The sequence below is a fragment of the Ananas comosus genome, linkage group 2 (assembly GCF_001540865.1).
Source record: "Ananas comosus cultivar F153 linkage group 2, ASM154086v1, whole genome shotgun sequence".
Lineage (NCBI taxonomy): Eukaryota > Viridiplantae > Streptophyta > Magnoliopsida > Poales > Bromeliaceae > Ananas > Ananas comosus.
Genome location: NC_033622.1, coordinates 5,895,510 through 5,910,022, shown reverse-complemented (window position 1 = coordinate 5,910,022; position 14,513 = coordinate 5,895,510). Strand labels below are relative to the sequence as shown.

Below are 14,513 nucleotides of genomic sequence, written 5' to 3'. Positions count from 1 at the left end.
TGAAATAATTTATCCCAAACAACTCCCTTTTTTTCCCCTTTTTTTTTTTTTTTTTTTTTTAAGTAACACTCTCTTCGTACTTCTTAGTCGATAAAAGTTAAACCTCTGTTCGCGTGATTTATTAATGTCACTGTGTATTTTGCAAAAAAAATTAAAAAACTTCTCCCTCTCTTTTTTAATAATATATATATATATATATTATATATATTATATATATAGAGCGGGCGCCTACCTCTCAGGAGCACGGGAGCGCTTCTGTCGCCTGAGGCCGCTTCTCGATGATGAAATTTCGAATCGCGATCGCTCGTTAGACTTGATCTCAGGGTATTAAAGTTTCTAGAAAAATTTTTGCGGAGTTTTTGATATTTATTACCTAGTGATCGGAAAGGATTCAAATAATCAATAATTTTTAGATGGTTGATATTGCCGTTTTCAAGCTTTAAGTTGTCGTGGTAGAATATTTTCAAATCAAATAAAATTTTGAATACAAATTCTAATTGTACTATCTACACAAGATCAATATTTCTGACGAAAATTTTAGTACTTATCACCACTTTTTATAGGATTTTTATTTTTAGCCGTTAAAAATTATTGATTTTGAATCCTTTCGGATTGCATAGGTAAATGATATCGGAAAATCGTAAAAATTATTTCTGAGAAAAACTTCAAATAACGCTAGATCAAAGTCTAACGGAGCGACTCGTCGATTCGGAAATTCCATCATCGAAAACGGCTCAGAGCACGGAAGCTCCGTGCTCCTGGAGAAGCAGCCAGTCCTGCTCTCTCTCTCTCTCTCTCTCTCTCTCTCTCTCTCTCTCTCTCTCTATATATATATATATATATATATATATATATATATATATATGCAAACTTCAGAGTGTTTTAAGGCTATTAATGCCTTTATATCTCCCTCCAACCCCCCCACTCTCTCTCTACGCTCTTCATTTTAAAATTCTATTCTTTTGAGTCTCGTCCTCTCCCCTCCCCTTCTTCAGTTTCCCCTTCTTTAATTCATCTTCTTCTTTAAACATAAGCATATAACACACCATTTGTAGAGAGAGAAAGAGAGAGAGAGAGGGAGAGAGAGAGAGTAATAAGGAAGGCGCTAGCTTGAGAGTTTCTTCTGATACAAATGCGGCAGCTGCAGCTGAGAAGCAGAAGCCTGAAGCGGCTGCTGTCCATCGGCCGCAGAAGCCGAGCCGAAGAAGCAGCATCTGAGGAAAGCACTTCTCCTCCCCTCCATGAGAACAAAACCTTAGTAGTAGACCCTGCACTCATTAATGATTCAAACCCCCCTCAGAAACCAACCTGGAGATGCTTCTCCTACGAAGAGATCCGCACAGCCACCAACGGCTTCCACCAAGGTATGTATGTATATATATAAATATATATACAGAAAATCAAGTGCTTTTCCTCACAGCACAGCAGCACTACAATATATACCACCCGCTTTTTATAATTCTGATCCTTTTTAATTTTTCTTCTTTTTAATTTGAACCGGAATTATATAATTTAAATCTTTTTTGGTTAGATAACTTGGTGGGGAGAGGCGGGTACGCGGAGGTGTACAGAGGCGTCATGCAGAACGGGGAGGTGATTGCCGTGAAAAGGCTAACGCAGGCCGCCACCGACGAGCAAAAGGAGAAGGACTTCTTGACGGAGCTCGGCACGATCGGCCACGTCCGACACCCGAACGTTTCGTGCCTCCTCGGCTGCTGCGTCGACCGCGAGCTCTACCTAATCTTCGAGTTCTCTTCGCGGGGCTCCGTGTCCTCTAACCTCCACGGTAACTAAACCATTCACGAGAGGAAAAGAAATAATAATAATAATGGAAATGAAACACTATACTATACTATACTATATATATATATATATATATATATATATGTTCGATCGAGCTTTCGTTACACAGTTTTTCCGTCGTGCTTGATTTGTAGACGAGAATTCGGCGCCGATGGCGTGGAAATTGAGGTTCGAGATCGCAGTCGGGACGGCGCGGGGGCTTCAGTACCTCCACAAGGGGTGTCAGAGGAGGATCATACACAGAGATATCAAGACATCAAATGTACTCCTCACATCAAACTTCGTACCCCAGGTTGGTAATTTTGGGCTGGCTGGCTGGCTGGCTGGCTGGCTGGCTCTTCATTTTCTTCGCATGAAATCCGCATTTTAGGCTGGCTGTAATCAAAATTGGAATGCGGCCGTCTCAGATTTCCGATTTCGGGCTCGCGAGATGGCTTCCGAAGGAGTGGACCCACCGGGCCGTCGCCCCGATCGAAGGCACATTCGGGTGAGCTAGCGAGCTTTTTCTGTCGAAAGAAACAGCAAGCAAACTGTATATATGTAGCTTTAAATCGAGCTCGACGACGGCGATACAAACTGTGATTTTTGTGACTCGATCAGGTGCCTAGCACCGGAGTATTTTACGCACGGAATCGTCGACGAGAAAACCGACGTGTTCGCGTTCGGAGTGTTTCTCTTGGAGCTCATATCAGGGAGGAAACCAGTTGATGGGTCTCACAAGAGCTTGCTTAGCTGGGTAAAGTTTTACACAATGCCCCCTGAAACAAAGATTATACTACTAATTAATTTCCTCTTGCTGAACAAGTCATATTAATTGTTATATATGGTTATAATCATAATCATTCTAATGTTACCTGGTGAATTTTTTTTTTCCTTTTTTTTTTTTTTGTTGTTGTTCATAGGCTAAGCCATATCTCAGTGATGGCATTGTGGAAGCATTGGTGGATCCGCGGCTCGGCGGCGGCGGCGGCTACGACGTCGAGCAGCTGAAGCGGCTTACGTTCGTCGCGGCTCTCTGCATTAGAGCATCCGCGACATGGCGGCCTTCGATGACCGAGGTGCGAAAATTTATTGTTTCACAGTAGGTCACCTAATTTTAATTTCTATGGAGGTTAAGCAGATGCAAGAAGCTAATTTATTTTAAAATTAAAGAAAAATATGCGTAGTATAATGAAGCAACACATGAACTGTACTCATGTACTCAATGATTAAGAATTAGTATAACCAATGACAATTTGCGTAGAGAGTTAAAGTGCATTTCTCCAATTATAAAAGGAAATAGTTTTTTTTTTTTTTTTTACCCTCTAGCTAATTATTTCTTTTTTCCTTTTTTGTAAAATAGAGAAGTTTCTTCTATATATATCTATTCCAACTAGTTTGGAACTCAAATCAAAGCCAGATGGAAATGATTAAACGTGTGTGTTCTAAAATAAGTTGATTAGATCCACCACTTGTAATTGAAACACAAATTCTCAAGAAAGGAAAAAAAAAATACATGAGATCAAAATTGATAACAAAGAATCTTCTATAAAGAGACTGATAGGTGGTTGTTAATCCAACCACCAAAAGAGAGAGCTCCAAAATAGCTAGTTTTGGACCCTTATTATTATGTTGCTTTTAGTTGTGGGAAAACTCCCAAAACTCCCAACTACAAATATTTTTATTTTTATTTTTATTTTTTTGGGTAAAAATCTCCAACCACATTTGGCTTTTTCATTAATCATGCCAACTTGGAAACTAGAGGATTTGCTATCATTAGTCACTTTTTCATGTTTGGTGGGAAACAGCTTTCTCATGCAACAGGTTTTTTTTCTCTTCCCTCCCCTGTTAACCAGGCCCTAAATATATGCAAATCTTAACCATTAATTTAGCTAAAAGCTCATTTGTACTTACCAGTGAAAAGTGTTCAATAGAAATTTGGTTTTGGTAGTAAACCACAATTGAAGTTACCTTTTCCAATCATCTTTGTCATTACTCATTGTTTAGATCGTTGATGACCCAAATTTAACCGAACCCGCAGTTGAATCCGAACTGATATCTTAGTTTCGAGGTCTATTTAATTAGGATCTTAATCCTCTACAAACCCGACCCGAAACTGAGGGGCCTGTGTGAGTGTTAAGGAGTAGTCAATTTTTATTAGTTATTGATTTTGTCTTTTAATGGAGGAGTTTGTAGTCAATTTCAAGTTGTGTTAGTAACAAGGATTGATTATATAAAATATAACCGACAAAAGATAGAGTGATTATAGTAATATACTTTGTGTTACAACTATTACTGTTCTATTGCCCATGCTTAATATTAAAATAAGGAAAGGACCAAAAAAAAAAAAAAAAAAAAAAAATCCTCTCTATTCCCCCCTGCAAGGCTTATTTTTGGATATATACACCCGGTCTACGAGTGACTATCATGGACCAAGCAATCGTAATATGTTAATGGTAGAAAAGCTAGGATGGTTATCTAAACTTTTAAAATTTTGATTTTATTACTTAATTTAATCTTTGATATATTAGTAAATCCCTACTAGTTTTTAACTTCTTAGAAGGAATATTATGTAATTTAATGAAATTTTTGCCTTAAATCATTTAATTCTAATAGAATTTGGGAAGCCATAAAAGGTTATATTAAGTTAAGGTCCGTACATATGCTAATTGGTAGGTTCGTTGGAGAACCGGTGGACCCGGTCCACAAAAGTTGTTGCTTGTGAAAGTGTATAAAAGCCTCGGATACTCTTTGCAACTATATGTGTCACCCCTACATGACTCATCACGGGAAGCGCAAGGTTTCATGCAGTAGACAATTTTAAGATATAAATATTTTATATTTAATAATTTCTATGTTTATGTTTTATATAAATCTTAGTAGTTAATTAGAGACAAAGATTCATAGCATGCCACCCAAGTTCATGCATGCGTAACGAGATAAGTGGTCCGTAATGTTTTAATTATAATTAGTTTAATCCTTGTCATTAGTATTCTAATCAAAGTTTTGGACAATGGCAGGTCTTTGAGCTTCTCGAGGACGGCGAGATCTCGCAGGAGCGGTGGAAGATGCCGGAGGAGGAGGAGGACGAGTTCTGGGGATTCGACGATCTCGACGACGATCACGAATTCGATACCCCCTCTTCATCTTCATCACTTATAAGCACTTAGCCATGATTAGGTTGCGAGTTAATTTAAACCCATTTGGATGGGAGGTTATTACATGAGGAGGATTTTAATGTACATATATTAATTTATATGTTTATATAGCTACTTAGTCCTGTGGCGATCTGAGATTTGTAGTGCCATGTGTGTAATTTATGATTGATTTTGATAGGTTAAGCCACTTGACCCATTTTATCTATGTCACGTGAACATAATAATATATATGGAATACGACATGATAGAAATATGTCACCACTAGTAAAATTATGAAAATCTTAAAATACAATTAATACATTGAGAGAAACGTCGTATATGGTATTTGACATATCTTGCAAAGATACAACACCATATGGATACATTTATCTTAGAGTTTTATCAATTAGGAATCCATGATATGCAATGCGTGTCTGAGGTTAATCAACCAAACACTTATATTAATGGAGTTTTTTGGATGTCAAAATAAGATATCCAAAAATAAATTATTCGCTATAAAAATTTTCTTCTATAATTTGAAAGTAATTCAATATAAAAAATTTTTGTGCAATTGAAAGTAAAGAGTTTGATTTTTTTTTCTTTTTAAAAAGTCCTGGCATCTCTGATTTTTTTAGAATTTCATACGAGTTGATTTCTCATAGTCCAAAAAAGAGAAACACTTAATGATGAAATATAATATTCATTCTAGCTAGACATTTGATCACACTCCTCATCTACTAAATACAACATATTTATTAAGTAAATTAAAGAGATATATTGAATAAAATGATCATTCATATAAACAAGGTCAATAAGTTTCCCAATGGGGTCACTGGAAAAGATCTCCCATGAGTAGTCCTGGTGCATTTTTCAATAATTCTTATCTATTTGGAAACTTTTCTACTTTTTCACAAGGAAAAATTTATATATATACCCCAAATAGATAGAAGTGTACATCTTGCACCTCTTCATCTTGTATGATTTTAGCAAAAAATAAAAAATAAATGTTGATAAGACTAGTAGACTAATTTTAATGGTAGAACGATTTATACTTAGCTCTAGGTGGCATTGTTCTTTTCACAATATCAAAATATTCTGATGAAGTGTCTGAAAATATATCAAATTACAAGTATCAGTAATCAATGCCTATCTAATAAATGCACATCTACTAATTAAAATAAAGTGCAAGTATATATATAAAGGGCAATTGCTTATATACCACTGAAAAATTTCCGACTTTTCGATTTACCCCTCTTAGAAGGTTAATACTGAAAATACCCCTCCTACGTTCCAACATATGTCTAATATACCCTTAGAGTTAAAATCTGTTAAATAACTATGTTATCTCTGTAAAATTACTATTTTTCCCTTTCAAATATACCCTTCCACTTTCAGTGTCTTTTTTATTTGCCCTTAAAGTCATGGGTACAAAAAAGTGTTTTGACTTTTGGTCTTTTCCAATATACCCCTCTACCGTCACCAACCTTTCTTATTTGCCCTTAAGTTAAGGGCAAAATTGGCATTTTAAGTTTTTTTAACTGTGGTAGATATTTAACTCACGTTTAACCGAGGTTAATTTAACAGGAGATAACTGTGGAGGTATTTTACAATAACGGTGGAACATATGGGGGGTATTTTAGAATGAAAAAAAAAAGTAGGGGTAAATCGGATATTTTCAAACATATAAAGGGTATATAGGCAATTATCCCTATATATAAAGTAGGCTATTATATTCTTATAAGTATAGAGCTCTTCGTACTTATAAGTTGTTTTTTATAATAGAGCTTCCAAATCAACGATCCATTCCGTTAAATATATTTAAAATATATAAAACTTTTAGAAAATAAATCTCGTAATTTTTCAAAATCATCATAAAATCTATCAAGCGGATATAAAATGAACAATCAAAATCGAAAGACGTCCTAGAAATGAATGATCGGATCCTTCAATTTAAGATTAGAATTATTGATCTTTATCTAGATAGTGAACAGAATTTTCTATCAAAAATTCAATATATTTCAATTCTTTTACACCTTTAAATTAGTAAGTATTTCATACCGGCCGTTAAAAATGGTCAATTTTGTGACATTTTGATCATAAGTTAAATGATGTCGAAAAATTATAAAATTTAATTTCTAAAAATTTTAAATGCTCTAAATAATATTTAACAATATGGATCATCAATTTGGAAACTCTATCATAGAAAATGTTTTATGAGTATGAAGGCGATCATACTCATAAAGTATAGTAGCCGGACTCTCTCTCTCTCTCTCTCTCTCTATATATATATATATATATATATATATATAGAGAGAGAGAGAGAGAGAGAGAGAGAGGAAGAGAGAGGCAGGCCGTATGCTATCAGTTGCACGAAGGCCTCCGTAGCTACAAATTGTTCTTATTATGTAGTTTCGCTAAATCGACGATCGACTCCGTTAGACTTGATCTACACTATTGAAAGTATTTAAAAACTAAATTTCATAATTTTTCGATATTATTTACCTATCAAACAAGTAGTATAAAAATTAACGTCTGAAAATAAAAATCTTATAAAAATAATAATAAAAAACTTGAATTTAAGATCAGACGTACTAAACATACTCTAAATTGTGAAAAAAAATAATTATAAAATTTTTTTCAGATTTGGATTGTTTTGCACTGTTAAATTCACAAACGCATTACATCGACCATTAAAATTGTCAATTTTCAGAAATTTTGTTCACTAGCCAAATAATATTGAAAAAATATAAAATTTAGTTTTCAAATGCTTTTAATAGTGTAGAGCAAGCCTAACAGAGCCGATCGTCGATTTGGAAGCCGCATCATTGAAAATAACTTGGCAGCACGGAGGCCTCCATGAGTATATATATATATATATATGAGGGCTTCTAAAAGTATTCTAGTTCAACTATATATAAAATTATGAAATTAGAAGCACCAAGAGATTGGTGCTTCTAAAAGTATTCTAGTTCAACTATATATATATATATGAGTAGGGCTATTATACTCTTATGAGTATAGAGCCCTTCATACTCATAAGTTATTTTCGATGATGGAACTTCCGAATCAACGATCCACACGTTAAATATGATCTAGAGTATTTGAAATTTCTAAAAAATAAATTTCATATTTTTTCAAAATCATAATAAAATCCATCAAAACAAACATAAAATAAACGGTCAAAATCGAATGGCATCCTAAAAATGGATGATCGGATTCTTCAATTTAAGATCAGAGTAATTGATCCTTATCTAGATAGTGAATAGAATTTTTTATCAAAAATTCAACCGATTCTGATTCTTTTACGCCGTTAAACTAGCAAGTATCTCATACCAGCCATTAAAAATTGTTAATTTTGAGATCTTTTGATCGTAAGGTAAATAATGTCAAAAAAATTATGAAATTTAATTTCTAGAAGTTTTAAATACTCTAAATATTGTTTAACGGTATGGCTCGTCGATTCAGAAGCTCTACAATCGAAAATAACTTATGAGTACGATGGCGATTGTACTCATAAGAGTATAGTAGCCTGACTCTCTATATATAGAGAGAAAGAGAGAGTTGAGCTGGAATGCTATCAGTAAACGGACTCTATTGCCACTGATTTATCTTCGATGATGAAGCCTCCAAATTGACGATCGGTACCGTTAAATATGATCTATATCACTTGAAGTATTTAGAAACTAAATTTCATATCTTTTCGAGATCGTTGATCTAATGATCAAAGGATTTTGAATTTGTAATTTTAATGGTCGATATGAGACATCTTGTCGTTTAATGGTGTGAAGATATTCAAATCAATTAAATTTTGGTTAGAAAATTTATTAAACAATTTAGAACAAGATCTATACTCTCGATCTTGATTACAAGATTCCTATCATTACTTTTTAGAGGATATTTATTTTCAGCCGTTCATTTTTGTTTTTACTTGATGGACAAGAGAATAATATGAAAAAAGTATGAAATTTGATTTCTAGATGCTTCAAATGGTATAGATCATGTTCAATGGTGTCGATCGTCGATTTGGAGATTCTATCATTGAAAATAATGGGTGGCAATAAAACTCGTTTGCTACCGATAGCATTCCAGCTTTACTATATATATATATATATATATATATATATATATATATATATATATATATATATATAGAGAGAGAGAGAGAGAGAGAGAGAGAGAGAGAGAAGAGAGAGAGAGAGAGAGCTAGGCTGGTATACTATCGGTAGCACGGACTACCAAGTTATTTTCAATGATGCGGCTTCCAAATTAAGGATCAACTCCGTTAGACTTGATCTACACTATTGAAAGTATTTGCAAAACTAAATTTCGTAATTTTTCGGCATTATTGACCAATCAAACGAGTAGTCTAAAAAGGAACGGCTGAAAATAAAAATTTCAAAAAAAATAATGCTAAAAGACTTGAATTTAAGATCAGATACATTGATCTTACTCTAAATAGTGAAAAGAATTTTCTATAAAAATTTCATCATATTTGAATTGTTTTACACCGTTAAATTCACAAATGCATCACATCTACCATTGAAATTGTCAATTTTGAGATATTTTGATCACTAGCCAAATGATGCCGAAAAATTATGAAATTTAGTTTCCAAATACTTTCAATAGTGTAGATCAAATCTAACGAAGCCGATCGTCGATTTGGAAGCCGCATCATTGAAAACAACTTTGTACACAGAAGGCTCCGTACTACTTATAAAACCCAGTCTAGCTATATTATTATATATATATATATATATATATATATATATATAATATATATATATATATATAATATATATATATATATATATAATTAGGCTACTAACTATCTATGTACCGGAGCTCCGTACTATATCTTGTTTTCGACTTAGGTATTTAAATTAACGATCCACCGTTAAATATGACTAAGGGTATATGAAGCTCTTAGAAATAAAATTTTAGTTTTTTTCGACATCATTTACTTAGTAAATAAATTTTGTTAAAATGGACGATAGAAATTGAATAATCTTTAAATTTTGAACATAGGACTTTTAAATTGAAGATCAAGAATATTAACCATAATCTAGATAGTTTAAAGTATTTTCTATCAAAATTTGAAGAAATTTAGATTCTTCTACACCGTTAAACTCCAAACTCGCCATAGTAGCCATTGAAAATTGACAATTTTAAAATGATTTGATCATAAAGTAAACTATGTCGAAAAAATATAAAATTTTATTTCTAAAAATATTAAATACCCTAAATCAGTTTTAAGGATGTGAATCGTTGATTTGCATACCCGAAGATCGAAAACGGGACTATAGTACCGGAGCTCCAGTACTATAGATAGTATAGGAGACTAGCTCTATATATATATATAGAGAGAGAGAGAGAGAGAGAGAACTAGGCTGGAATACTATCAATAGCACCAAATTATTAGTGCTATTGATTTTTTAGCCCTTTGATTGAAAAATGGATGGTTAGGATGATGTGAATCCCCTAGGGTTGAGTGAGTGGTTGGCCGAATAGTATAATATAACGGATAAAAATAATCATACGATTAAATCTAATGATGGAAAACTCAATAGCACTAAATCCTTGGTGCTATCGATAATACCCCAGCCGGATTCTATATATATATATATATATATATATATATATATATATATATATATATATATATATATATATATATATATATATATATATATCCATGATGAGTTTATCTCACACTACAATAGAATTAGGTTATAGCTAGGGACACATGTTTGGGACACTTTTGTGTAAATATCCTATTTATGCCAAAACTTGAAGAAAAAATCTACTAATGCCTAAATATAAAGCCAATCCAACTAAAAATAAAAGGTTACTCTACTCAACCCACCCCACCTAGCCCATTCGACCCGATTACAAAGAAAAAAGAAAAAAAAAAAAGTTGATTATCATCTCCCCTTCTCCCCTCACTCAATCCACCGAAATCCTAGACGAAGAGCCCTTCCCTCTCCTCCTCCTCCTCCTCCTCAGCCAATGAGCTAGAGTTCCGGTAGTTGCTAAATGTTTAAATAAGTATTGGTAAATTAGTAGCACTCTTTTTAGGTTATAACAACACTCTTTAACTGTCACTATATATCTAAGGACTCACATATAGCAACACTTTTTAAAAGTATCGGTAATTTAGCCAGCAGTATTTTTTTTATCTGTACTGATATTTAAAAGTATCGCTATACACAGTTTTTGTTGTAGTGATCATCATCAAAACTACTATTACCATTGGGTTAAAGTAGGAAGCAGAGCACATGCAAAGCAGGTGGGGTGCATGTCCCTTCCTTTTAGCACTATTATTTATTTCTTCCTTATTTCATTAAGAGGAGGAGAAAGAAGAGTGTGGAAGTTCTGAGGACAGGTTGAGCTGTCTCTTTGGGCTCTTGAGTCACAGCAGGGATGGGTGGGGTTTTTATATGACAGGTGGAGGATTAGTTGGGTTAAACCCCAACGAGGGAGTTGGGACTTGGGAGGGAGAAGGTTGGTTTAGCTTTTTCTTTTGAGTAATTGGCATGCTAAATTCTGAATGGTTGGTGGGTATTGTTGAGAGAGAAATGAAACTGAACTCCTTTGGGAAGAGGAAAATTATATTTGGCTTGATTAGATCTCTCAAGATATACTACTTGAGCAACATAATTTACAAGAAAATTAATGTTCCAAGTATAGTCTATACATAGACACATAAGTTTTGATTCTAAAAATTCTAACTGTGGAACCCAAAAGCTTATTTCAGCTTCACGCTAAAGCAATAGAAGTCTGTAGCGCAAATGCTAATGAACTTAATGGTGTTATCCAAAATTTCGAATTCAAAGCCTAATTGCTTTATATTTTCAACTTAGTTTATTTCTTACAAAAATAAAAATAAATGAAACGTGTAGCATGCTACATTTATCTTAAGAAAAAAAATTTAAAAAAGATCACACCAAAGCAAATGGTCTAAATTTTCTTTTTCTGCCATTTTAAATAGGAAGTCCACTATTTCTTTTTTTTTACAAAAAACACCCTCTTAACTTTTAATTTCTTTCAAATTGAATTTGGGATTTGATATAAATAACAGCTCAACTCCTATTATTCGTTAACATTAGGCTTTAAAATAAAACAGCTAAATTTAAAAGGGTCACTATTGAATTTTACAAAACTGTCAATTTAATTGATGTAAGTAATTTTTTTAAAAAAAATGAAAGTTCCTATGATGTTAATGGAAAGAAAAATAGTTAAAGGATCTATATTAAGGTGACCTATATATAGATGAGAACACCTCTGTACAGTTTTATTTAATTATTATACCCAAACCAAACCACTATAGTGAATAGGAGAAGAAATAAACAACCAAGCCATCTTTTTTAGACAATCTTGTGAGTGCCATTTACATGATCTTTTAGGTTAGCAATGGTTGGGCAATAATAAGACATCCAACTGCTTTTATGTACTCACAAAGGAAAAAGAAACAGTGTATTTAGTAGGGGCTAGGGCACAGGGGGCTAAGCCCTCACAAGAGTGACAGGGAAACACTTTATTTCAGATGAGTTATATGAGTCACACTAACCAACTATGCATTTAATTATGGGCCATATATAGGTACAAAAAACAGTGGCCTATGGGATCAGAAAATAATTGGCATTAGATAACCTAATTATCCTTCTAAGGGTATCACCTGGAGTAGAATATTGCAGAGTCAACAGAGAAACAAAAGTAGTTCAAAAAAAAAAATGAAAAAAAAAAATCAAAAACTATGGAAGCAAGACACCTGTGAAAGGAAGAAGTGCAAGGATAGGTAAAACTAAGATAATGAGACCAATAATGCGGAAGAGTAGCAGCAATTAATTTGTTTTATCAAATCCGTAGGTCATCATCAGCTCGCAGGTGTGCCTCCTAATTTGGTTTTTCTCTCTATCAGGTAATCAATTCTCAAAACATGAGATACAGTTTAAATCTCTAGCGAAAGTAGGGATGCAAATGGATCCAGGTTGGTGGAGCTTCCACCCCGATCCGTCCCAAATGAGACGATAAATGAGAACAAAAAATATAAAAAAATATATAACCTGCTCCGTATCCGCCCTGATCCTCCAAGTAAGTGGAGCGGGAGACGAAAGACTCTTTTCTTCCTTCAATGCAATTTAAATCAAACAAACCAAACACTATATAATTCTATCTGTATTCTATCTGTATGCAGTTAAAATTGTAGTACAGTTATCGCTATATATTCGAGCCCTTAAGTCAATGTTCTATTTGATTATTTTTATTTCTGAACAAGTAAAAATTATCCAAACAAAAACTTCAACTTTAGGTATCATTTTTCGACATTTTTTGCTTAGAAGTAGTGTAAAGAACTATATGTCAAAGAGTGGGCGTAAATCTTGCGCCATATCTATCTAACTATATGTCAAAGAGTTAATATTTCTTTTTTACTAGTCTTATCAATTCTTTTCTTTAAATACCAGAATCAACAAAAAATAAAATAAAATCCTTAGATAGATGAGTACAAGATTTACACTATAGTCGTGACATCACCCATACTTGGAATTACCATTCCAAGAATGAAGGAATTAGTATTTTCTCATCTGAACCTTACACAGAAGTGGTTGGTAGCCACACCAAATGCCAGTACCTCCCCAGAATATGCAATCGATCGTTGTGCATGGTAGAACCCTAAATAATGGCACTCGTGCCTTGTAGGTAAAGCTCATCTACATTGTATTTCAAATTAACTTACGGTTCCATATATTTTCTAAATGCGATTTAATTTTTCTAAAATGTAAAGATATCATATTATATGCTTCATTCATTTTTAAAAATAAACTAAACTATTAATGTGAAGTAACTAGATTTCAAACTTGGGACTTCAGTAGTTACAACTATATTTGGTTGACCGAAGTTGAGTGGACCAAAACTATATATTTTTGTTTGTTTCAATATAGTTGGAAAATGCACTTACAAATTTTATTATTTTATATAAGAACTAATGTTCCTGAATAAACCCCCGTTAAATATAAAAATGTTTAAACACCCTTCTGTGACAGCTTAAGCTTTTAGAGTACAACGGCTGTTTCACGTGGTATCAAAACAGGAGGTCCTGAGTTCGAGTCACACCAGACAACTAGCATATTAATTTCCTCCCATTTAATTCAAGCCCACATCATAGACCGACTAAAAAGTGAGCCCAGACGTGAGGAGGAGTGTTAAATATAAAAATATTTAAATATCGTTCTCTAACAGGTTAAGTTTTTAAAGTACAACGGTTGTTTCACAGCCCCTTTGAACCATATTCCTAGCAGCGGATTGCTCTATTAGAAATACCGGATCTGAGAGTGTCTTCAATAGGATATACCCCCTTATATTAGAGAGGCGAGTACCCCCTTATGTACCTTCCTATCTCTCTATCTCATGTAACAATTAATGCTCACTCTTTCACTCCCCTCCCCCTGTCTCTTACATTACATGAATTGGGACTGCATGCGTTTGATTTGTTTGTGACTGTGGTACGTAGTTAGACATTTTGCTTATTGTTTCAACTACAACAATTGGACGTTGGTGTAGTAACTCAAAATAATCATAAATTCAAACGTACAAACA

The 14,513-nt window shown here is 33.5% G+C and overlaps 1 protein-coding gene across 1 annotated transcript; it reads left to right on the top strand.

The window, feature by feature from the left end:
• On the top strand, nucleotides 913-5,086 carry LOC109725668 (probable receptor-like serine/threonine-protein kinase At5g57670). The gene is made up of 7 exons (XM_020254946.1): nucleotides 913-1,364; nucleotides 1,532-1,786; nucleotides 1,938-2,095; nucleotides 2,211-2,290; nucleotides 2,404-2,539; nucleotides 2,706-2,861; nucleotides 4,803-5,086. Exons 1-7 carry the CDS (start codon nucleotides 1,133-1,135, stop codon nucleotides 4,950-4,952), a joined length of 1,167 nt encoding a protein of 388 aa, XP_020110535.1. The 5' UTR covers nucleotides 913-1,132; the 3' UTR covers nucleotides 4,953-5,086.